Source organism: Dipteris shenzhenensis, chromosome 17 (assembly GCF_047967505.1).
Source record: "Dipteris shenzhenensis isolate YYH24624 ecotype China chromosome 17, Dip_SZ_1.0, whole genome shotgun sequence".
In the NCBI taxonomy this organism is placed as follows: Eukaryota; Viridiplantae; Streptophyta; class Polypodiopsida; order Gleicheniales; family Dipteridaceae; genus Dipteris; species Dipteris shenzhenensis.
The window spans coordinates 33,576,949-33,602,377 of record NC_141612.1 but is presented as its reverse complement, the minus strand read 5'-3'; the positions used below and the strand labels follow the sequence as shown (position 1 = coordinate 33,602,377).

The following is a 25,429-nucleotide window of genomic DNA, read 5'->3' as shown; positions in this document are numbered from 1 at the left end:
ATAGATAGATAGATATATATTAACGTCTCTAAAAGGCCAAACGGCCTATGAGACTAAAACAGTTGATAGTGTTGTCTCATCAAAGAGAACAACAAAATAAATAAGCTGAAGGCTGAGAGCTACTAAAGGTACTTACAGTCAGAGGGACTGCAAGTGACCCAAAACTAATGAAATACCAAGCAAGTATTTACTAAAAGTACCAATTGATCAGCATAGGCAGAAAGCTAATCAATAAAAAGGTTGCACTCTTCTTATGTCAAAAATCCCAATCATGGGCAGCTCTAGGATCTCATAACTCGGTGCCACACGTTTCTGGTGTTTGGCAATGGTGGCATGGATCCGATGAAGATATGGGTGCTAGGCACGGAGTCTTGGGGGCCCGGGCCTCCGTGACCTGGATATGGCGATGGCTCGGTCCAAAATCACACCACTAGAGTGGCAATCTGCCTGTGTGATAAGGTGGTGGTGGTGGCGCCAGGGGTTTCTGATGGTGGGGAGGGCATAAAACTAGCTGAGGTGTTGGCAGTGAAGAAGTCTCTGAGTGTACTTTGCCTGGGTGGTCTCGGCTGTCTGTCTCCCAACAAAGTCTCTCTATGTCGCTTGAGCTCTGATAAAAACAAACTCAAGAATTTTTTATCTTCGTACTCCATCACCCTACGGAGTGGGCCAAATCCCTTTCTGAATAGACAGTGGTATCTTCCTTGGATTTCATAATATGCTGTGCATCTACATACGTAATGCTCCTCTATCTCCTCCTCCTACTGGCATAACTAACATATCTGATCCTGAGGGGCTGTGTGGGTGTATCTCCCTATCTCTATTCTCAATTGATGTGATGAGGTTCGAATTTGGTCAATAATACTACATAGCCCGTGAGATAGGTGTTTGTCCATGTATGCTGGCCTGGCTATAAGTTCATCTGGAGTTAAATGAAGAAAATGGCTCTGGTAGTGTGCCATCTTCTTCCCTAAGGGCTCATGTGGTCTAATCGAGGTTCTCTCAGTCTCCAACTTGACAATATCAGCTCTAATGATCTTGTTTCGGTCATGGCGAGACAGGTCTAACTTGGGACAATCCAAACTGTATTGAAAGGGTGGGAGTGCATCCATTGTCAACTCATGCTCTACTAACCATCTCTGTAGCTGAGCATACCAGCACCATGTTCGACCCTCCTCTGCTAGTTGCCTGGATGATATCATAGCCAACCGTGCATATCTGGAGCCAGGTAGATCCCACAATCGATGTATGCAAGTTACTGCTTGGAACAGAGCCTCAGTCACTAGTGGAGCAGCGGCTAATTGAGCTTGTATTATCGGATGTGGTACAGATGACTTGCTCCGGATCATGCAGGCAATCAATGTCACTAATGGCCTTTCCACTCTCCTCCACTCAGTTGCACCCCCTACACTGGGGCCCCATATAGCTGCACCATAAAATAGTGTGGGCACCACCAATGTCTCAGACAACCATAATTTTGTGCGTGGCTCTTGGAACTGTACATGTGCACACTGTCTCTCTAGTGCCCCCAAAGCTGCATAGCCTCTATCCAATCTGGCATCAATCGTGGCTCTCAGCGAAAATTGTGGACAAAAAAAGATCACCCCGAGGTACACATAAGATCGTACCTGCTCTACTGTCTCACCTTTGAAAGTGAACTGTTGTGGTGAGCGTGTCACCCAAGCCTGTGTAGTATTAAATACCATCACCTTGGTTTTCCCAAGGTTTACTGTTAGATCCCTGTCCTCACAAAAAGCCTGTAGTGCATCTAAATGTCTTTGTAATCCTTCCGGAGAATCTGCAATCAAAACTACATCATCTGCATAGAGTAGTATGGGTATCAACACTCCTGCTAGGCTTGTCTAGGTCCTCCTATCCTGTCGATATACTCTGAGAGCTCATCAATGTATATGCCAAATAGTGTGGGAGAGAGAGGGCACCCCTGCTTCACGCCAATAGTACTCATAATTGCATCTGACAGCCCTCTAGGTGCTCTAACTCGGCCCATCACTATCTCATACAAGGCACATATCCCCCACTGCATCTCATGTGGTACTCCAATATCCTGGTCCGTGGGATTGTGTCAAAGGTTTTGCGGAAGTCTACAAAGCAACAATATGATGATGTTTTGCCTTCCTCTATGAGTGCCCAGAGAGTCAAGATGTGATCCGAAGTGGTATAACCTCGCCTGAAACCTGCCTGTCCTACCGCTCTGTGTCCATGCATTGCTGCCCATCTGCTCAACTCCTTTTCCAAGATGGATCCATATATCTTGGCCAGGCAATGGCCAATCATGATAGTCCTGTAATTGTTGGGCATGATCGGATCTCCACTTTGAGAGAGAGAGAGAGAGAGAGAGAGAGAGAGAGAGAGAGAGAGAGATGTATTACTAGCTTCAGAAGGTCCTATGAGACAAAGTACAATCAAGGGTAACTCATACAAGCCATCGTGGGCTGAGGCAAAGGGCTCGCTAAGGTCCTTGTTGAGTGCTATGCTATGAAACTTAGAACTCAGAAACTAGTACTTAAAATAAACTAGATGCCATGGTGGCTCCTTGTGGGCTGTGAGGATGTTAATATATCTGTGTCTGTGGGGTTGTCTCTCGCTATGGCGGGGGGCATGGGATCCATGATCTCTGTATCCGGTGGGCCATATCAAGAGTGGCGCCTCAACTCGGATGGCCCCCTTTGAGTAGAGCTGGGATGGGCAAGACCTCCATCGTTCGTGCTCTGGTCAACCTCAAAGCATCGTGTGTGGTCTTTGTGTCCTTGGCTCCATTGCTGTGTGCCATCTCTTCCCATTGATCCATGCTGTCCTCATGTCAACTATCTTCTCCTCCTCCTCTACTCCAATATGTCTTGGGGCTGACTCAAAGGCATAAAAGTCTGTGACGTGTCACTAAGCACGATCACTCTCCGGGGCACTTTCGCCTATTGCTGCCTGATTTGCTATAATACAATGTCTCTGCATTGCTGCATCTCCATCAAATAGAGGCCAACGCAAACCCTGTCATGAAAGTGGATCAGTTGTTCGAGAGAGTGGCCCAACACCATGTCCCTCCTGAAAGAGGCAAGGGTACCATCCTCGAATCTCATAGTATATTGGGCAAGTGCATAGGAAGTGCTCCTCGGTCTCCTCCTCTACCAATGTGCATAGCATGCATATCATGGAGGCGGGATGTGGGCTGGCAGAGACGGATGCAAATGACTGCAAGGAGAGGCAGCTAGAGGTGGAAATGAGGTTGGGCGTCGAAAACCTTGCAGGTGTCTAAGGAAACACGCTGACCAGCAGGTAAGAGGCCGCCTAGTGCTCCAAGAGAGCTTGAATGGAGGCGTCTGGCTGTAAGGGCAGAAAATAGAGGTGAAGTGGCTCTGGAGGAGGTAGAATGAAGGCAGCAATGGAGGCGGCGGGCTGTGGGCTGGCAGAGACGGATGCAAATGACTGCAAGGAGAGGCAGCTAGAGGCGGGAGAAAGAGACAGCTATAGGCGGCTGCAAGAAGGAGAGCTGAGCAGAGTTAGGGTTAGGGCAGGAAGATGATGACGTGGCAGGGCGGCTAGGGCAGGACTGACCTGCTTTGATACCATGTTAGAAACATGATGTGTGTGTTAGAGAGAGAGAGAGAGGCTGGGGAGGAAGGAAATGATACTGAAATGAAGACATAATGGAAAGGCTCACATTCATTCATCAATTAAGTGAAGTACAAGCCTTTATAGGCTATGCACTCACACACTAGCACCAAGTGCATATAGGATAAGTCCCATGGTGACATGTGGCACTCACACACGACTCACACATGAACTACTATTAGAACTCCTAGTATAACTCACCAACCAAACACAGCTCACACTCTTTGACTATGATATCTCCAACTCAAACGCTCATCATCACAAAGCTCCATAATCACATAAGTTCCGGATGTTCCCATGGGTTTTGTTCTACACACCAATTGTGCTTTGCTGCCCACTTTTCTCCATACGGCAAGCATTGATTGCTTTGCCATATACCCCACATGGTAGCTTCCATGAGCGCTTCAATGAGCTATCTTTGCATTGCATCTTTGGCTATGCTGTCCTTGCCGCTGTATTTAGACTCAAACAGCTCCATAAGTTTCACTAATCCCTCAACATTCCATGGATCTAGAGTTCTCACATATGAGACAACATAGGGATCCAATGTTTGGATGCTAGTTGCAAAGAAGACCATGTCTTTGTTGAAACATGGTGCTTCTAGTTTCTGAGAGAGATAAATCAGGCATGCTAGGAGTGATGTAAGCATGGCCCAACAATCTTTCCTTGTCACTAGATACACCAAAGTCCAACCTCCTGACAACAAAGTGCAACCCAAAGTGCATGTGCTGACCCATAGTCTTGTGTACGCATGCCATGTTGACTGCAGCTGAGCACCATCGAGCGAGTCATCTTTCCCATAATTCTCAAATACCACTAACCAAAATCCAAGAACGAATACCCCATCTTTCTTGAAAGTGAGGCATGAATTTGCATATGTTGATGTTCAAGATATAGTGCAACCAAATCTGTAACATAATTAGCATTTACTAGCTGCATGCTTCTGGCCCTTTTCCCACACAACACCAGCAGGTGCATGTACACTACAGTTGAAACGTTTCTTAACATCCTCGAGCTTTAACTGCCTCTGGTTTTTATTTTATCCTCTTTCTTTTGCTTCTCCTCCTTGTCCTTCTCCTTCTATTCCTCCCCTTTCCCCATGTAAAAATGCTGCTGATTTGTTGTTTGCTTTTTGTTTGCAAGGAGGCACCTCAGCCTAAGGGCAACCCCTCGTTGGACCCAAAAGGAGAGCATTGGTGCAGGGGGCTGACTTTGTTGAGTATTTGCTTCAAATCAGTGATCACAATTGAAATGAAAACAAGCTCTAAGAAGAGAGAGAGAGCTGAGATACTAATCAACACGACTAATCACACCACAAGAAAACACTTCTGTTCATGAATAACACGAGCGCATCCCTACCGGGCTTGTAGCTCACTTACAACGTTGCAATAGACAGCCACAAAGGCTTACAACTCAACACACTTCCTGACTGAGACCTGCGATTCTACCTAAGAGTTGTAGAGGACCGCCACAATCACATGCTCGCCAACAGCCACTAACCAATCGATCATCACGGTCCACCAAAGGTTGTCCACAACCTGCCGATTCGCCACTGCCAAGAGGCATCACCACCGACTAGAGTTACGGGAAACGGAAACGGGAAACGGAAACGTTTCGGGATTTTTGAGAGGGGGTGAAATGGGGAAACGCCACGTCATCAAGGGGGTTTAGAGTAATGCATACACACATTTAGAGTGCTCTACCTTCAAAAAAAGTGCACAGTAAGCTATAGCTCTACCTAGTACCATTAATATTGATTGTAACTTTGAACTTTGGAGATTCAAGTTTCATTGTTCAATCAGCTACCAATCACACAATGCAAATATTAATTATGCAAGGTGGGGTAATTTATAAATCCTATAACAAGTTACAAAATGGAAAAATGATTCATGATTCATGATATTTAAGAAACCAATCATGATTCATAAATGGTAATTCAGCTTTCAAAGCCCCAATGTCATAGTAACAAAAAGAAAGCTGAAATCCAAAAAAGGCTACATCGAGGATGATATCATATATGATCAAATAATAAGCTCATCCTCATCCTGAGACTCAACCTCTGCCTCCTCCTCCTCCTCCTCATCATTCTCCTCTACTAACAAATCATCATCATCAGGTGAGTGGGCATTATCTGGGCTATGAAATCCAATATATTTGTCATGCGTATACTTGTGTCTCATCTTGTTAAGCAAACGCAGTTTGCATTAACAAAGACAAGATCATTGGCCCGTTGCGTTCACAGACGATTTCTCTTCTTTGTGTGGATATGGGCAAAGCTACTCCACAAACGCTCACAAGAAGAGGAGGTGCAAGCTTGGCTTAGAATGCGGATGGCAAGCTTTTGCAACTCAGGGGAATCAGCTCCATAATCCTCCCACCATGTAACAGCCCCAACTCGAAATCTGAAATTCCAGAACTCATAAATTTCAGATTTCTAATTTTGTATTAAATAACAAATTACAAGTTCCTAAAATCTGAAAATTAAAATGAGTTCATATTACCTATCATGCTGTGCATCTGGCCATCCATACATGCCTTCCTTATTGCGATAATTGGCAAGCCGGTCTTTTATCCTCCGCCGTCCATCAGGAGTTGGCACCATCTTTTGAAGAGTGAGGTTCCAACCACGAACAACCTCTGCATCACTCTGTTGTGCACTTGCCTTGTGTTCAAACTCCGGGTCCAACACAAAGGCAGCTGCATGCATGGGAGAGTAATATTGATTCCATCTGCTCACAGCCAACTCTTCCAATTCTCTCAACCTTTGGGGATCCTTTTCTATTTCTCTAATATTCTCAATCATCCGATCCATCCCCTCATACACCTTACCAAGAAAAGGCATATCTCCATCAACTCGGTTAAGCAGCTTCACAATAGGCACACATAGATCAACAATGTGAGATGCATCAGCCCAAAATTCATCACTGCCTGTGCACAAGTCATAACAATAAATTCCAAGAGCTTGCCTAGAAGTGGGCCATGCATCCCACTCTGGGCTTGTCACAACTTGTTTCAGTGCAGGTCTCATTTCAAGGAGCCTGTGAAGCATCAAAAAGTTGTATGCAAATCTTGTCTCTGCATATTTCAAAAGCTCCTTGTTGGCAAATTTACGGTACAAAGCAAGAGAAAAATTATGTTGTGTGATGAAGTTAACCACCTCTTTTCCATTGTCAATAACATTCTTGACCCAATCCAATTTGCCAATGTCTTTCAATAAATTATTCAAGCAATGTGCTACACAAGCACTCCAATGGATATGAGGATACTTTTGCTCCAATAATGCACCTGCTGCCTTATTGGTAATTTTCCCATCTGAAACAAGTTGCATAACATTAGATGGCCCCACATATTCCACTGCATCTGCCCACATTTGCATCAATACAGGTGCTGTTTTTTGTTGCACTCCACACTCTATGGAGTGTATGTAGAGTGGAGATCCCCTACAATATGCAAGGATACCCTCTAGTGAGTGACTTCGCACATCACTCCATCCATCTGCAACCAAACTTACCCCATACTTTACCCATTTCTCTTTCACAGGTTCAATAGCTTGCTTAACTGCCACCACCTCATCCTCTAGAAGCTTGCCCCTCAAAGCATCAAATGTGGGAGGGGTATATGTGGATCCAAATGTTTTGATTTGTGACACCATCTCTTTGAAGTAGGGTGATTTAGCAACATTGAAGCTAATTCCATTGGAGTAAAAAAATCGGGCCACAGCTGCATCTACTTATGCCTTCCTTTGCGGATGCCATGATGTGTAAAGACTGCCCTGCCTATGTGAAGTAGACCGAGATGTAGCATCAATATTAGCAAGAGCTCCATGTGCACTCGCAGAAGAAGAAGCCGTAGTAGCAGAGGGAAGAGGACTCCGAAATGCAGTGGCCTGCTGAACACGTGCTGCATGAGTACCTGAAAAAGCTCCTACACCAGTGGAAGCCATTGTCTTTGCCCTTTTTGTAGTGGGCAATACTTCAACCTCTCTTTGCAACCTTTCTTTCTCTTGTGGTGAGATTACAGAGCATAGCCCAATCCCCCCATCCTTAATGCCAAGAAGATGACATTTGACCCTATGAGGGTTCCCTCCTCGCTCCAATCCACACCATCTGCATCTAAACTTGCGGGCTCCTCCTTTCTTGGAGTCATACTTGCCTACCAAATCAACTTGGCTCCACCAATAATCCGATTGGGTGAACTCCTTCTCTTGCTGAGGGACAACGCTTTGTGAAGCCATATCCATGAGCAAAAAGAGCACTTGTACAAGCTGCAATAGATCAAATTTCAAAGGGAAAAGCCAAGAATCAATGGTTGCAGCCAAAAAACAGCAAGATGTTTGTGGCAAGAGAAGCATAGAGAAAGGAAATATGCTCACCAAAGCCGGGTGTCCAAAAGAGCAGCCACTCGTAGGGCTGGGACTCGGGACTCGGGAGAGAACCAAGCGGGCAAGAAATCGGGGGGGAGAGCAGCAGGTAGAAGAGCAAAAAAAAGCAACGGCGGGGGCGGCGTTTTTTTTTTTGTTTTGCCCTCTTTTTAGGTCACGCCCAAAACGGCACCAAAAACGGCGCGTTTCGGGTTTGAAACGGCGTTTCAGATGTCGTTTTGGGGTTTCGGATTGCCGTTTCAGCCTGTGTTTCGGGTTTCGGGACCGTTTCGCGTTTCGGGGGATCTGGCACGGGGGAAACGCTGGTTTAGGCCTTTGTTGCGCCGTTTCGGCATTTCAGCGTAAGTATGCCACTGACTCTCATGGGAGAGGCAAGAGCTCACGAGCCGACTGGTGAAGAGACCTTCTCAAGGTGACCAAAGCTCAAGTCTATAGAACTACGTAGAATAGTGCATGCAAGACTGCCACATGTCACGTCCACTTTGACCCCTCCATCATCAACCTTGGAGTTGATTAACTCCCCATGAGGACGAAGTAAGATTAAACTACTTCCTACAGACTTGAGGCAGAGGAGGGCAAACAGTCCTCGTGGGGGTGTTTAGCAGCAATCATTAGAGTGCGGGGGGGGGGACAGCAGTGGTAGCCCTCAATGCGGCAAAGACAGTAGGGGGGATTAGCGCAGGGGGGTCGCACGGGCCTAGCAAATGGCAACGTTGTGCCGGGCAGGTGCAGGCTGAGCAGATAACAGCGTGGACAAGGCAGTTGTGCTGCAGGCAGCAGTGAAGAGAGAAGGCGGAAGACTAGACGGTAGTGCGGAGCAGGGAGGGGTGCGGAGCGGGCAAATGGCCATGAGAAGGGGCAACGGATAGCAAGGAGTTGCGAAGGGTGGGCGGAGAGGCAGCAAGGGGAGCGGAGAAGTAGTGAGGGGAGCAGGGGTAGCAAGGGGAGGTGGTGAGGCAACAAGGAGGTTAGAGAGGCAGCGAGGGGGGGATGAGGGTTGGCGAGGGGCCTGAGGGGTCGCTGAGAGAGAGAGAGAGAGCCCGGCCACATGTGTGCCAGAGTTAGGAGTCCGTCAAGAATGCACCCAATCTGACGCTATCGGAAATATGGGGACATGCTGCCTGAAACTGGCCAGAACGTAATCGAAGTTATGGGCATATGTTCAGATAGATGGTAATGTGCATCGTTGTGCGGGCTACCCTTTCCTGGCAAGAAACCATTGGCTACCGTGAAGCTGCCTGAGGCAGCCTGACAGTGTAGTCCGTTTGCACACGACAGGCAACAGACAGCAATCCGTTTGCTCTTCCGGTGGGAGATATCGGACACCTCAGCAATAGTCTGCTGGAATCGCCTCATGTGCCCAGGGTGAGAGTGAGTAGGAGGAAGAAGGATAGGAGATAGGATAGATTGTCATACCAAAAGTACGTACAAAGGGTGAGGAGGTGGGCTTATATAGACATCCCCTAGCCAAATTAGCCCTAACCTCACTAACTTGGCTCAAACGTGGCCTTGATTACAATTTTCTTCCATTGGCTGGTTTAGAAGTTCTAGGGTTACATGATTGCTTTTTATGGTCATGGAGTATTTTCTCTGCCCTTAGCACAGTAATGGTTTGCAGTGGCTACCTTTTGTACCTCCAGGTCCTCTCAATCTAGAGTGGAAGCTACAGAAGTTAACCATCATCTTGTGTGATTTCCTTAAAAAGACAGTACCATAGCTCAAAATCTTGTTTTGAAAAGAGCTGAGTTCTGGGTTTGATTTGCTACTTAGTGTCCCTTGTAGGAAGGATCATTCGTTGAGACTGCTAAAGATTGAAGGAGACATTTAACTTCTTTAGTTCTTAGTAAGAATGTGTACTCATTTCTTAAGATAGGGCTACAAATTCAGAGGCATTTATCTGACTTGTTCATTTAATCATATGCGTCTCATTACTAATCTATTTGATAAAAGCAAACTTCTTATAAATCTGCAGGTTATGTACAATTTCATGTCATCTTGAATAGAAGATAGTGAAAAAAAACTGAGTTGTTGATGAATTTTGATGAAAATTTGCAGCTTTACAATGGTATTGGTTCTTTCACATTGTATGAGCCTGCTGTTTTCTTTGGTCATTAAGCTATGTGAGTTGGTTGTCTTGCAGCTAGACGAGGTGGTAAATTTTGTCAAAGAGAATGCCCAACAGCTGTTGAGTGTTGAGCAAGCAATAATATATCCAGTATCAGCTAGACAAGCTTTGAAAGCAAAGCGTGAAGTAAATAGCCAGGATGGCTCTGCATATATTAAGAAGCTCCTTGAAAGCAGTACTTGGAAGGCCAGTGGCTTTGATGAACTTGAGAGCTTCATAGCAGATTTTCTAGGTGGTTCTTCTGATGCTGGTGCGGAAAGGAGGAGATTAAAGCTGGAGACTCCTTTAGGAATTGCATCTGCATTGCTGGAGGCTTGTCAGAGGCAACTTTTGACAGAGGCTGAAAAAGCCGAATCAGATTTGGATGTGCTTGATGGACTGCTCAAGCAGCTGGAAATTCTTCAGAAGACCATGGAAAATGATGCTACTTTGTACCACCAGCGAACCTTATCTCTGGTATACATCTGTTAATCCTCCTGTGTGGCACATCTTTGTAATTCTTTCTTAAAAAGTTTGGATAAGAGATTAATTCAGTCCATGTATGGGAAGAGAGGAAAACAGAAGTTGGCAGATGCGTAAGAGTAGCTAACTCCTAGGGTTCTCTGTGAGAATACAAAGTTTTGCAACCTGTGTTGTGTCTAACTAGCTATGGAAACAATCATGTCTTAGGATGTCATATTAGCTAGTCCCTGCTATGCATGATGGAGTTCATGGACGGTTATGAGATTGAAACTGCACTCTGTGTTGTGTTTTCAGAGGATGAGTTTGGGCATGTTCCAGTATTCATCTAAATATATATTTCTTCATAGCTTGCTCTCACCCAGCATAAAAGGTGCTAAAACCTTACGTGTTGCTCTGTGAGACATGTATAGGTGTGTTTGTGTTCATGTGAAATTCTTTAGGAGCAAACCAGGTCTTTTTGTATTATCTGTCATTTGGAATAAATGCCTCTTGTAGAAGCTATTATATCAGAGAAAAAAATGGAGCACCCCCTTCTTGGCACAATCGTGGGATATGGTAGGCTTGTAAAAAGAAAACAAGCAATTTCTACAGCAAACCTGTGACCTTCTGGGTTGTAGGGAAGTGTAGAAGATGCTATCAACATTACGTTTATGGTGCAGAATTTAAGGTTAGGACTGACCATCAGAATATCAAATACATATGCTCCCAACCAATTTCCTCTCGCCAGATCAAGTGGGTAGAATATATTCATCGTTTGATCACCAATTATTGAATCTCAGTTAGGAAAGGAAAACTTAGTGGCTGATGCATTTAGGAGGAGACCAATATAAACATTGACTTGCTTATCCAATAACATAAATCAACATGAGAAAAAATGACGATCATGCTGTCATAACTGAAAGATTACAGGAAGGCATAGTCAAGGAACTCTTGTTAGGAAAGCAAATATGTGTACTGAAGTCTCATTAAGCTCTTGTCATAAGTGAATTACACAAAATCCCATATGTTTGCCACAGACTTGAGTTGACGACCTGGACATACATTTTCATTGGCCTAGCTTGAGGACAGATGTCACTAATTTTGTCCAATAATGCATTGTATGTCAAAAGATAAAGGCTGGATTTACAACCCCTTTCCATACCTTAAGAAACATGGGGAACACATTATGATGGATTTTGTGTCTGGATTCCCTAAGAGTTGGCTTGTTTGACCACACACTCTCTATCATTGACTGCTGTAGTAAACAAACTCACTGTATCCCATCAAAGATGGATAGATTAGCTCAAGAAACAGCCAGAGTCTTCATTCAAGATAACTTTAGACTCCATGATTCTAAATTTCTGAGTCTTTTTTTAATGCCCTAATGGAGAAGCCTTAAAGCTTTAGTTTACCATGGTTACCCTGAAACCGATGGCCAAAGTGAAGCAGCCAACAAACTGATTATTGCAGGCATAGGATGTATCAGCCTAAGTTATGGTCCCAATATCTACCTTCACTAGAGTTTGGCTACAAGAAGAATAGTCATTCATCTGCCGAAAAAGTTCCTCCTTTCCTTTCTTCTTTCGCTTGTTCTTTAAAAAAATATAATTTGTAAGATTGCATATATTCTAGCTCTATGAATGTATATATACTTAAAAATCTCCCTTCGAGATTATTGTCAAACTCTTCGTATACTAGTTATACACAGTGGGGACAGGGTGCTTGATTTTGATTAATTTGTTGAGAAGAACATGTCTCAAGTGCTAAGAGAGGTTAAAGTACATATGGAGCAAGCTCAAAGAGAGAGGAAGAATGTTGTAACTAAGGAAGAGAACTGAAACTTCCAAAAGGAGACTGGGTTTGGTTGAAATTTGACAAATGGTGTATGAAGTTTGTTTGAGGAATGGCAGATACATGAAGCTTGTGGACAAGTAGTATTGTCCATTCCAAGTCAAGGAAGGGCTATATCCAGGAGAGAAGCAAGGTATTTATGAGCTACGGTTACATGGTGCATGGAGGACGAATGTCTTCTATGTAAAGAAGTGAAAGGAATAGGATCAATGCAAGTTATCGAAGGAGCAAAACCTGAATATGAGAAGGGATATAGAGATTCTCATTTGCGAATAAATTATCCATTATATAGAAAGGGTTCCATGAATAACAAGAGATAATATATTTGCATGTTGAAGTTTCAAGGATATTATCCTCCTCCAGTTGCTTTAACTTCCTCAGTTCCAAGAGTTTTTGCTTCTCGAGACTATAAAAGAAGACTTCTTGACCTAGATAGATTAATGTCTCTGGGTTTTTTTTCAATTAAAGTTTTTGAAAAATATAATGTCAAAGTTCTTAAACTTCAATACACCTTGGAAAACTTCTCTTTTAGAGGATTTGAATCTAAACAAGCTCCATTATATACAACTTAAAACTTTGTTGGATCGCTTCTTAAAAGTAAAAGATTCCTTTCAAAGCAAAGAAATCTATCTAAATAAGAAACTCTTGATATGTATTTTTAATTGTCCCTCTCTTGACAAGGTAGGCTTAAACTCAATTTTAAAGTCTCCTGAAGTAATGGATTCTCTCCCTCATTATGTGAGAAGAATTTGGAAGCATCCAGTAGTAGCTTGGAAATATGTAAAAACTTTAGGACAAAAGGCTTAACCATGGAGAGATAGGTAAAAGACTTTCAAAGCAATCAAAATCTTCTATCCTTAGAGAACCTTGTTGTTGTTAAAGTAAGAGATTCCAAATCTTTATTGATGCTGTTTTAGGACATGTAGTCACAGCTGATACTTCAATTTTGATTTCCAGTAACTTAAGAGACCTTTTCATGAAAGTCATGAAATTTCGATTGTACTCTTTTAAAGAGTCTTGCCTTTTAAAAGCTATTGATAAGAGAATCTCAAAGTTTGCTTTGCATTTTGAAGAATGTTTAGGAGTACAAAATATCTTATCAGAATGGAAAGGGAAGATTTTGAAGAAAGTTTCTTTAAAACTAGAAGTCCCTTTCGTTAATTGCTCAAGCAAAGTAATGATATTTCTAAAGAAGATGAAACTCTTCTTCGAAAATTCCATAGGAATTTTGTCATTTCTTATGTGGACAAATGTTAATAACTTTGTTTTTATTTGCAAAAAGTTTTACTTACAATGTCTTTTGAGACAAGTGAATTCATCTGCCAAAACTTACGCCCTTGCCTTAGTTTCTCAAAAGGATTTGATCTCAAAACACTAGATTTTTTGCAAGTCTGGGTTTGTTTGTAATCCAAGTATCCCTTTTCTTTGTGCTGCTTGGAAGTTTCACAAAACTACAAAAAAAGCCAAGATTTATTAAAGTTGCTTGTGAGACTACTTTGACAGATGTTTCTAAATGGCTAAGCTACTGCTTTAAAGCCATGTTGCCTAGTGTCCATGAACTTTGGAGGGACTTATTAAAGGAAGCAGATGCCCCCTCGAGGCTCACACTCAAGTTGAATCTTAAATGACTTTGTACGAGTGATTCCTGTTGTAAAATATTTTAATTCCTCTCGAAGCATTCATGAAAAAAAGTTTCCTATTCTCCTTCAAACCTATGATTTTACTACGCTTTACACAAAGATCGAGCTGGAAGATCTGAAGTTTAGAATAAAAAATCTAGAAGTTGAAGTTTTCAAGTTGAGATTTGACAAAGATAGATGCAAAGTGCTAAAAGTTGAGAAAACAGCTTTATGCTTTGACTTTTTGTGGCTAAATAATAAAGATCATGACATCGGTTCTAAAAAGAAAAGATACGCAAAGGTATTAAGTGTTGAAGATGTCTGCTCTTGGATAGATTTTCTTTTAAATAATCTTTACATCACAATAGGTGATTCTTTGTGTCAACAAATTATAGGAATCCCTATCGACATTAATTGTGCTGTCTTTTTAGCAAACTTTTATTTTAGCAAACTTTTATTTCTTCACTTATGAATTTGAGTTCATGCAACATCTTATTTCTATCAATACCTACCCTATCATTTTAGATAAGCTTAGCTAAGTTAGGCGTTTTATAGATGATTTCTTTGTACTAGATGTTCCTGACTTTCAAGACTTCATGTATAAAGACGCTTGTGCTTTTGGAGAAGGAATCTATCCTTGTGACTCTTGTGACCTGAACTACACTTCTAGAGGGGATTCTTGTGTTTTCTTAGATCTTTCTCAATTTACCGTAGGATTAGAGGTTGATATATACGATAAACGTGAACAACCTGAATATAGTGTTTACACATTATAAAAATGCCTCACATTGACTCAAATATTTTTGATTTGGCAAAATATGGAGTCATTTCTTCCCAATTCCCGCCTTTGTATAACGAAGGAGTCTTTTATTACTCAATGTAGTAATTTGATCACTTTACTATTACACGAAAGATATAATCCAAGAAAAATAATAAAAAAAGTGCGCACAATCTTAGATGTGAAGTCTTTTATCTATGGTGTATCGGCCTTAGGTATGTTTAGAATGATTGAATATAAGCTGAAAACAAAAAGCGGGGAGCTGAATAGCCCGTTTTTCTTTTAGTTTCAAAAGAGAGTTTGATTGAGTATGCTTGTGCTTTCTAAGTTAGGAATGTAATTTTGCCTCTTTGTAGGAAGCAATACATAAGTGTAAAGGGTCCTTTTAAAACAAGGTGAATGATATATATCTATCATTCATTAGGCCTGCCTGTGGGTGAGTGAAATGCTAAAGAGAGAGCATAAAATTGGAGGCATGAAAAGGAAAGAGTGTACAAAGAGTAGTAAATGCAAATGGTCCAATAGTCAACAAGATGAATTTCATTGAGAGAGAGAGAGAGAGAGAGAGAGAGAGAGAGAGAGAGAGGACGAAGTCACTAAATGCATGCATTAAAGCCTCTAACAAGGAGCATACTTGGACCAATCACCTTTGTACCAAAGTCATAAATACCAACCTCCGAAAGTTGCTAGCAACCAATAGAAAATTCTTACTTCAACAAATAGAAATAATCAAGATTTTTAGCTTTGCAAAACTTGAACCGTTGCTAAGGCTACCCAAAGGGCAAGCCAAAAAATGAGAGAGAGAGAGAGAGAGAGAGAGAGAGATTTTATTCCTTTTTTTTGGAAGATTTTGTTTTGTGACTCACTTGTTTATTTTTGCTTAGTCACCTTCTTTGTTTCTTTTTTATTTCTTGTTTTCTTTCTCTTTTGTTTATTTGATGTATTTAGGTAAGCACTGGGTTTGCCCAAAGCAAGAACAATTGTGAATCGCTAGGTTATGACCATTAATTGTGATTTTTTGTATTATTACAACATATAAATTAACATAGTTATATCTTAACGAAGGCTTTTGATGAAGACCTTATGCTTTCGATGGGATCATTGCACCACCAGTCTCGTGAACATTTATTGTGTTGGCCAATTTTGAAGTCATAAAGAATCCATGGATATACATTAGGCACCTAGAGGGTATTGGTAGTGCATGAGGGTTCATGTGCATATTGGTAGTCTTGCATGGCTAAGAACGGGTTGTAAATAGGGATTGAACACTCTTCTCCAAGGGGTACCAATTAAATTAACAAGTCCCTCTTCAATCAGATAGTGCGTACGTTTTATGACCATTCACACAAGCATTCATGAATCTCCTTTGCTGTGCACACACTCATACGCCATTTTTCTTGAACCACACTGTTTCGGAAAGATTCTAATATCTTTGAATTAGCGATTTGGCTTGAAAAATTGACACACGAGTGGAGCAGCACTTCCCTTCCTCATATGGCAGACAATACTTCTACATTTCCATAAGCGTTACACATCGGAGTTTTCAAACTCACATCGAGATCTTGCAAGACATTCCCATGTGTGAAGGTAACCATCCCTCCCATGCCCACTCTCTATTCCACCATGACTCATACTAGGTGGTTACCACGCCAGAGAAACTACATCCACACGTTTCTGAAATCAAGATATAAAGTTGGGATGAGGTCGAAGGATAGGAAAGAAATGAAATTTTAAAGTCCATGCTGGCATTGGGACCTCACCTTTGGCCCCTATTGTCTACTAAACACTAAATCAAAGACACATGGGAAAACTAGTGCTCATAACATTTATCAACAAAAGTTCAAGCTATTAGACTACTTGCATCCAAAAAAGCTAGTTTTATTCAAGTCCTACATGTCCTAGATACTCTCATTTGGGTCAGGTCAAAGTCTTACCTCATAGATTGATGGGGAGATTATTACTTCATACTTTATATGTGACTATAGGAGGCATGGATGCAGGACTATTGGATCTTCAGATGCCACACTACTATGGGAATGGAGGATGTTTCACTTGCTTCTTTGGGGAGGGTCCTTTTCGGGATGAGGAGATTGGCTAATGTAGTGGCATGCCATGCAGAGACTCATCAACTCTCTATTAGAGTATAAGCACAGCACAAGGCAAAAGCATTTACTTAGGCAAGCAAACCAAGCGGTTCAGCAGTCAAGAAGGACTTTGCACATACGAGCTCAGCCATTCAGTAGGAAAAAATACATTACTTTGGACACTTTCTCCCGTGTGCCATTGGCTATCTGCCATTTTTAGACTTCCAAGAACTTGCTAGGGTGCTCAAAAAGGTGTGGCAAATCGTGTATAGATATGTTCTTAAATCGGTAGTTTGTAAAGGATAAAAAATAAGATTGTGCAAGATACTAAGTCCTTGTCATATCAGGTCTATAAGTAAGATGGAGTATTCCCTAATGACTGTCATCCTGACAGAGATCTGCTGACTAGTCTGGTCTACCCTGAAACTATCCACAACAAGACTGAATTCAATTTTTCTATGTTATATCTTGATCCTTTCTAAACCTTATTCTTAAATTTCTGGTGTTTGTAACTTGTTTTTAAAGCAGTTAATGCACTTCAATGCAGTCCTTTGACATTCTGTTAAAGTCGACAATTACTTTTTTGTGGCAGATAAGTGCAGTGAAAAGTCGAGCAGATAAATTTGTAGATTCAATATTACGTGTTTCCAATATCGATGCAGTTGCAATGTACATTTTGGGAGGTGATCGAAAAGGAACTATGCCAGTGTCTAGTGGTTTTGATGAGCAGGTTATGGGTTCTGCACATACTGATGTCCGGGTAAGCATTTTTGCACTAGATTGTAATCTTGGGGTCAGTTGAATTAGGCAAGAGTCACCAATAACATTGTTCATTGTAAGGTGGTCAAGGGCAAAATCATTTCTATACCCAGTGACATGAACACGACAATCTGTGAAATTTGTGCTTGTATCCTACAGGCTTGAGATCTGTTTGTCTTTTTCTTGTATGTATAAATTTCTCTGTTTCTACGATCCTTTTCTACGTGAATAGGAAGTTAAAGCCAACCATAGTAATATTTGTTTTACCCCTTGTTTAGAGTTATGTCCATTCTATGGTTTATAAAATTGATTTCTACTGTCAGACCTCTCTGATAATGAGAAGCTCGGGCTAGTTGAAAAGGAGATGGAAAATAAGTTGTACATTTTTAGAAACAGACAAGTTAACATGTTTAAGGGGATGGGAGAAGAGACATGGTGAATGATCTGTTTTTTTAAAGTAATCTTGTTGTCGTTTGTTGGTGCGTAATTAGAAAATGTTGGGCTGATTTCGGATTACCATAATATGCATCCTGTTCTTCTGGTGACATTTGGCTACCTTAATCTATGAAATACAGAAATTGCTCGAAGAACATCGATCTTGGCTCAAGGATACCCTTTTATGGCAAGTAAACAGTTATAAAGAGATTGTCAGGAGTAGGTGGCCTGGTTTGAGGCCTATGATAGAGGATACAGTCTTGACAGCTGGGTATGAGCCTTTTCAGCTGAGCAGCATAATTCAGAAGCAGGACAGTATCTCCGTATTGGATGGTTTTGACACACAGGCTGCGAAAATTGTGCTAGAACAGGAATTAAGAGAAGTGGTAAGTCTAGCATGCTAAATCTTCCAGCTTTGAGATTTATGTTTCTATTTTCAGTTCAACAAAAAAAGATGTGCATATGTTTCATCACCACGTCTCCTCTCCTCCTCTTGTCCTCCTCCATCACAAACCTCCATTCCAATTTCGTCAGACTTCCTCCTTCGCAAGGTCTTTTCATCTCCTATTTTTTAATCCTCAGGAGCTCCTTGTTTCTCTTGTTTTCTCTGGCGCAAGTGATCTCTCTTTTGCGGAATGCAGCTCTTGTTTTCTCTGGTGCAATGGCTTTCTCTTTTGTGGAATCTAGAAAGCAAAACACCCCCCAGGAAAAAGGAAGGAACCACCTCTTCTCACGTTTTATTTTATATCTAATGGTTCTTTTTTGGTAATTCCAGAATGCGATAGTATTCTTCAGTGCCATCGCTGAGTTAATTATGGCATTTCTCTAAGAATAGCCATCTAATGCAGGACATATGCCGAAAAACCTGGAGAAAATACAATCAGATGTACAGCCAAAAAGGAAACATACACGATTTAGAATCCAAGTACAAAACCTGCAACACCTATAGAATACAGTCGTTCAGATATGGCAAAATTGGCTCTGTATGCTGAATCAACTGTTGTAGACTTCACCTCTTGGCTCCTCCTAGATCACCACATGCCTCATAGACTTCAACAGCTACTCTGGATGAATCTTACTGCTCACTGTTCAATGCACTATGCACACCTAGACGTAGTCCAACACACTGTGCCCTCTAGTGTGCCCTGGGAACAGGGCTTGGCTGACTGCCAACTGCTCCTGCAAAATGAACAGCTTAGGAAACCCAGGAAGAGCTCTTTATAGAGGGCACAAGGCCCTCCTGCACTGGCCAAATGGCCAGCCTGCTGGACCCCGACCCAGACAGGGCCGCAATCAGCCGATTCTGCCGACTGGGATAGCAGTCCGACTAGTGAGCTGAATAGGCCATCCAGAGATGGCTCTTCTTTACTTATAAAAAACCCTGCAAGCAGGTGCCTTTTGCAGGTTCAGTTCCGAGCTCCTCTTCCCTTTACCGGGGTCTATGGCTTGGCCTATTGCAGCCCCACAGACTGTTAGAAAATTACCCAACAGAGGGTACGCACAGCGGAAGACTTATAGTAATGCCCAGGAGCTCACACAGAGTGGTGTGGGGTGTGGATTCACAAACTTCTTTACTTAATGTGCATCACATAGATGTGCAGACTCATCAATAGACAATGAACCAGCTTGATAGAGAAACAACCAGAATAATATATTTCCGTCCAAAACTATGGACACAATACAAAAGAGATAGATCCAGAGTCCCACCAATGGTGTGGTCCTCTGATCTTACCACAAGGTCCCTCTCCTATTAGCCAGTTATCTCTAGACTCGATCCCGCATGCTACACCCCGAGCTTCTGTAGACTTTCCGTCCAGATCCCTTCCACCTTGCTGTCTTTGCACTAGCCTAGGTGGGCAGCACTCTGAGCTAGGTCTGCAGCTCTACAGCTCTCTTGTCTCCTTCTGGATAGAGGCCTACAAGTGGCTGATCTGCTGCTCCTTCTGCTCCCTCAACTGCTGCTCCAAGTGATGATGATCTCAGCACCTTGCTGCCCTAGAAGACAGCCAAGGTCCAGCCCTTCCTGGCTAAGTCTGCAGCCCTTGTTGCACTCTCTCACCTCCTGTAGATAGGCCCAGAGAGTAGGCTTCCTGCTGCTCCTTTCTGCCCTGGACTGCTGGATGCTGGATGATGAAATGAGGCCTGAGGCCTTTGCTTTTATAGGTCCTATGGGGCTGGCAAATAACCAACCAGTCAGGCTGCCTATGGCCGACCCAAACAGGCCAACCAGGCCCTGACCTGGTCTGCCTATAAATGCCCCTTTGGGGCCCTCTTTTCTAGGGCCTTTGGCCCACACTTCCATGCAAGGGCTGAGCCCTTGGCCAGCCCTAGATAGGGCCTGGTTGGCTGGCTTTGCCCAACCCAACCAGCCCTCCATATGGGCTGCCATGTGCTGCTCCATCCCCCGCCATGTCAGTGCCTTTCTGTCCTGCTGGTTCTGCCCTCTGCCAGGCTCTTCTCCAGTGCCGTACAATTCCGTACACTGCTGATGTCATCGCACCTTTTACCTGGGACACCCCGCCAGCCATGAATGCTTCAGATCCTGTCCCAGATCCACACATCCAGGTAATCTCTCTTTGGGCACATCCTGCCCTAGGTCTCCCTCCCCCACGCTCTCCTCATTTGGGGGCTTACAGATGGGGAGGTGACCTTTCCAACACCCCCTCTCATCGACACATCTCTACCCAATGCCAACACGTCGATGAAGATGCCCCAGTAACTCCCTCGTCGTAGTCCTCTGGAACTTTTCGATGTCGAAATCTTTTCCTGGCTTTTCATCCAGTGGATCCTGCTCCACCAGGTCTGGTTCCGCTTCCGCACACCATCCTGGTACACTGTAGCACCTCTTGGCACCACCTCCTTCAGTCACGTCCCTGCCTTTGAACTCGAGCAATCTAGCCGTCACGATCTTCCAGTTGTCCCCCTCATAATGAGTGAACAACCTGGAGCCTTCCAGGCACCATGCTCTTAGGGTTTGTTTCAACCCGTCCTTTCTCTGGCAAGGTCTGCAATAAAAGTACATCTCCAGATAACCTGGACCGCGAACTTTAAACGCACCTGATTGAACCTAAGTCACCCTCCTTCTCGCAAGGGCACAATCCTCCAATCGTGGAAGTTGATTCCCAAGAGCCTCTGAATCAGGGTTGTGCTTCAACAAGGTCCCTGCCTTCAGGCTCCCACACCTGTGAGCCTCCTACTTGGGCTCTGATACCATGTTAGAAAATTACCCAACAGAGGGTATGCACAGCAGAAGACTTATAGTAATGCCCAGGAGCTCACACAGTGTGGTGTGCGGTGTGGAATCACAAACTTCTTTACTTACTGTGCATCACATAGATGTGCAGACTAATCAATAGACAATGAACCAGCCAGATAGAGAAACCACCAAAATAATATATTTCCGTCCAAAACTATGGGCACAATATAAAAGAGATAGATCCAGAGTCCCACCAATGGTGTGGTCCTCTGATCTTACCACAAGGTTCTCCTCCTATCAGCCAGTTATCTCTAGACTCGAGCCCGCGTGCTCCACCTCGAGCTTCTGTATACTTTCCGTCCAGATCCCTTCCACCTTGCTGTCTTTGCACCAGCCTAGGTGGGCAGCACTCTGAGCTAGGTCTGCAGCTCTACAGCTCTCTTGTCTCCTTTTGGATAGAGGCCACAAGTGGCTGATCTGCTGCTCCTTCTGCTCCCTGAACTGCTGCTCCAAGTGATGATGATCTCAGCACCTTGCTGCCCTAGAAGACAGCCAAGGTCCAGCCCTTCCTGGCTAAGTCTGCAGCCCTTGTTGCACTCTCTCACCTCCTGTAGATAGGCCCAGGGAGTAGTTTTCCTGCTGCTCCTTTCTGCCCTAGAACTGCTGGATGCTGGATGATGAAATGAGGCCTGAGGCCTCTGCTTTTATTGGCCCTATGGGGCTGGCATATAACTGACCAGTCAGGCTGCCTATGGCCGATCCAAACAGGCCGACCAGGCCCTGACCTGGTCTGCCTATAAATGCCCCTTTGGGGTCCTCTTTTCTAGGGCCTTTGGCCCACCCTTCCATGCAAGGGCTGAGCCCTAGATAGGGCCTGGTTGGCTGGCTTTGCCCAACCCAACCAGCCCTCCATATGGGCTGCCATGTGCTGCTCCATCCCCCGCCATGTCAGTGCCTTTCTGTCCTGCTGGTTCTGCCCTCTGCCAGGCTCTTCTCCAGTGCCGTACAGTTCCGTACACTGCTGATGTCATCGCGCCTTTTACGTGGGACACCCCGCCAACCATGAATGCTCCAGATCTGTCCGAGATCCACACATCCAGGTAATCTCTCTTTGGGCACATCCTGCCCTAGGTCTCCCTCTTGCACGCTCTCCTCATTTGGGGGCTTACAGATGGGGAGGTGACCTTTCCAACACAGACAGCCCTAGATGCAGGATGTACTGTTGCTGCTCACGTGGCAGCCCTTCCATCTGCCTACTCTCCCTTGCTCTCACCTATATCACTATAGGTGTCAAGCCCCTTTGTCCTCCTCATGTACAGGTGGGGCATCCCTAAAATTCCAACAAGTCCCACTCCCGACTCTTCTGGATCTTCCCAATCCTCTTCTTTACCTTCTTCTGGGGCAACCTTATAGCTCCCTTATCACCATATTTAAGCCTCTTTTGTAGCAACCGCTCTGTGAGGTTTGAGTGAGGATTCTGCAATTTCTAAGAGGGACAAGTGGAGAGCACCACTTGCACCTTCTTGTGCTTTAATTTTGCAGCCGTCTTTTTTATCATCATGAAGGGCTAGATGATGCTGATACTCGGGGATGGGTTGGGCGAGCAGGGCTCCGTTGCAAATTGAGCATCAACAAAAGGCTGTCTTTTAGATTGCATTCCCCAAGTATAGCCTCGGGTGTGTATTGACAACGATCTGACTAGATGCAGACGTGAAACTTAGCACCGTACTCACATGATAAGGAGTGATTTTCTGTTTCTTCCACCTTCACCTTTTTTTATGTGTTGGGCTGTAACCTCCGACAATCTTTTAGACATAATTTTGCAAAGCAGAACATTTGCCATCTTTTACTTTACAAATTTGTTGTTCTATTCTCCAATTTATCCGCCAGACATGAAGCCGTCAACTCTAAAATCTACTTAATACGCACCCACTTTTTGGTCTCTAATGCAAATTTACTGTTTTCTTCTACTGCATAATTTGTTATGCCCCCCCCTCTTCCTGAAACAACCACCTTCCCTTTTTGTTTCTTTTGTGTGATTATTATTAATGGTCGTCAAATTATCACGCAGGTCCTTACTACCTTTGGAGGTCTGGGTGCAGCTGGTGTATCGGCATCTGTCTTGACATCTATTTTGCCCACAACATTGGAGGATCTCATCGCACTAGGCATTTGCTCAGCTGGAGGGTAAGAACTCACAAAATTTGATTAAACGTTTGCACGATCCTCGGTGGGTGGCGCCGTTTCTCTTTTTGTAAAGCATCGTTTCAAGTATGAAAGATTGGAACGTGCAGGTTCATTGGAGTTTGGAACCTACCCGGTCGACGAGCTGAGGTGAAGAGGAAAATTCAACAAGTAGCAGACTCCTTTGCGAGACAAATGGAGGTTGCAATGGAAACCGAGGCGAAGGAGAGTGCAGAGCGATTGAAAGAAGACGTTGGGGAGCTGGTCCGACCATACCATGAAGCAGCTCGAGCTGAAGCAAGTAGAGTGAGCAAGTTGCTAGATCGAATTCGGGAGACGAGCGACCGACTGCAAGGCCTTCGCCTGAGAGTTCAAAACCTGGGCATATCCTAAGACGATGTAGAAAAATGCTTATTATATCAGCCAATAAAGCTTTTCTCCCATTGGAATTTTTTAAAATTTATTATTTATTAGCACTGCCTTCCAGCCACCCGGCCCCCTTCTATTTTGGTTCTCTCTCTCTCTCTCTCTCTCTCACGGAGTTTGCAAATCATTCAAAGTTTCATATACACGGGCTTCCATCACAGGTGTTGCAAATTAATCATTCATTCATCTTGACAATTGTTTTCCTTTGATAGAACCAATTGAAGGCAGTGCTCACGAGTGTACTTGTACTCACTTCTTTTATTTTTGTAAAAAGCAACCCCTGCTCAGGCGCTTGGGTGTTTCTCCACTTTACATTGGATGCCGCGATGAACACTGCTGCTGTCTACTTTGTAGGCCATCGGGTGGTGTGTCCCTCGTAGATGGCCATGTGTGAGGAAGAGAAAAAAGGACAATTTTTTATTAATACAACATGCATTGCACCTTGGTCTTCACTACCATGGAATAGCGAAATGTAGCATTTATACTCGTCGAACGCTTTGCTCGCAAGTGTATCAAACATGAGAAAGAGGAATTAAACAATATTTTGACAAGTTGTTTGCAAAAACTTTGTAAAGCGCACATTCCAATCGACATGTTTAGATGGAGAAGTAATTAGGTAAGTACACAGAGGCTATTTGTATCAATTAAATTTTGAAATCTAAGTGTAAGGCTTAATAATAAGCATCATAACATTAACCTAATGGAACATTATTGTAGCCAAAATAAGTAGGCCAAAGGCCCTTCTTAAGACAAAGACTTGAAAAAGCAGTAACATGTAAAGTATTTTACCCTTGTTTCTTTGAGCTAATTTATTGTCATGTTGTACACTCTTTTGTTGATTCCTTGTTCTAGTTAATGCATACGTCCTTCCATATTAAAAATAGTCAATAGCGTGGTGCACCTTTCTGACAAGTACCTATAGACCTTGATGTGTTAGCAATTGGAACTATGTATCATCATCATTGAGAATGTAGCAAGATAAAAGAAATATTGTTTGGGGTTAACACAATGACAAAATGTGAGCAGCTTAAATCAAGAAAGGGATTCATGTCATCATAAGTAAGGTATATAATGTCTTTTAGATTGTCCTAGTAGTGGCACCTACAATTGTGTTAATATCTGGTGGTTATCCTGAATGTTGTTCAACTTATGCGTGGTGTTAATGAAGAATTTGGAAATTGGTGAATGTGTGTGATAAATGTGTGTCCGCGCGTGTGCGTGTGTGTCTGTCCATGTGTGTGTGCATGCATATAAGTACCCATAGTGAGGCTCCATGGAACGTTGCCTTCTTTTGATGAGAGTCATAGGAGATGTTAAGCTTTTTTTATAGAACTTTGCATAAGTATGGTTAATGATATATTCTTTGTACCATGTGTTTTTGCATCTTAAAAATAAGATTATAGACATGACTCTTACTAGTATCTAACTCAATGCCATTGGACTTACTATGAGAACCCATGTATCCATAATTGGTCATAAATCTTTGGTACCTTACTACCACTAAATGTGCATGGAATTCAACCATT

At 43.2% G+C, this 25,429-nt stretch overlaps 2 protein-coding genes across 2 annotated transcripts in view; one reads left to right on the top strand and one right to left on the bottom strand.

The window, feature by feature from the left end:
- FZL (FZO-like protein) overlaps window positions 1-23,938 on the top strand; it is a 46,467-nt gene extending 22,529 nt beyond the window's left edge. The window contains exons 8-12 of the mRNA XM_087387878.1: window positions 10,146-10,586; window positions 17,496-17,663; window positions 18,238-18,483; window positions 23,365-23,480; window positions 23,588-23,938. Of these exons, the coding sequence (XP_087244004.1) occupies window positions 10,146-10,586; window positions 17,496-17,663; window positions 18,238-18,483; window positions 23,365-23,480; window positions 23,588-23,870 (1,254 nt within the window). The 3' untranslated portion in view covers window positions 23,871-23,938. The remainder of the gene's footprint in view (window positions 1-10,145; window positions 10,587-17,495; window positions 17,664-18,237; window positions 18,484-23,364; window positions 23,481-23,587) is intronic.
- LOC147892011 (uncharacterized) lies at window positions 771-1,718 on the bottom strand. Its single transcript, XM_087387956.1, has one exon. It carries the CDS (start codon window positions 1,701-1,703, stop codon window positions 771-773), a length of 933 nt encoding a protein of 310 aa, XP_087244082.1. The 5' UTR covers window positions 1,704-1,718.
- Window positions 23,939-25,429: the final 1,491 nt, after the last annotated feature.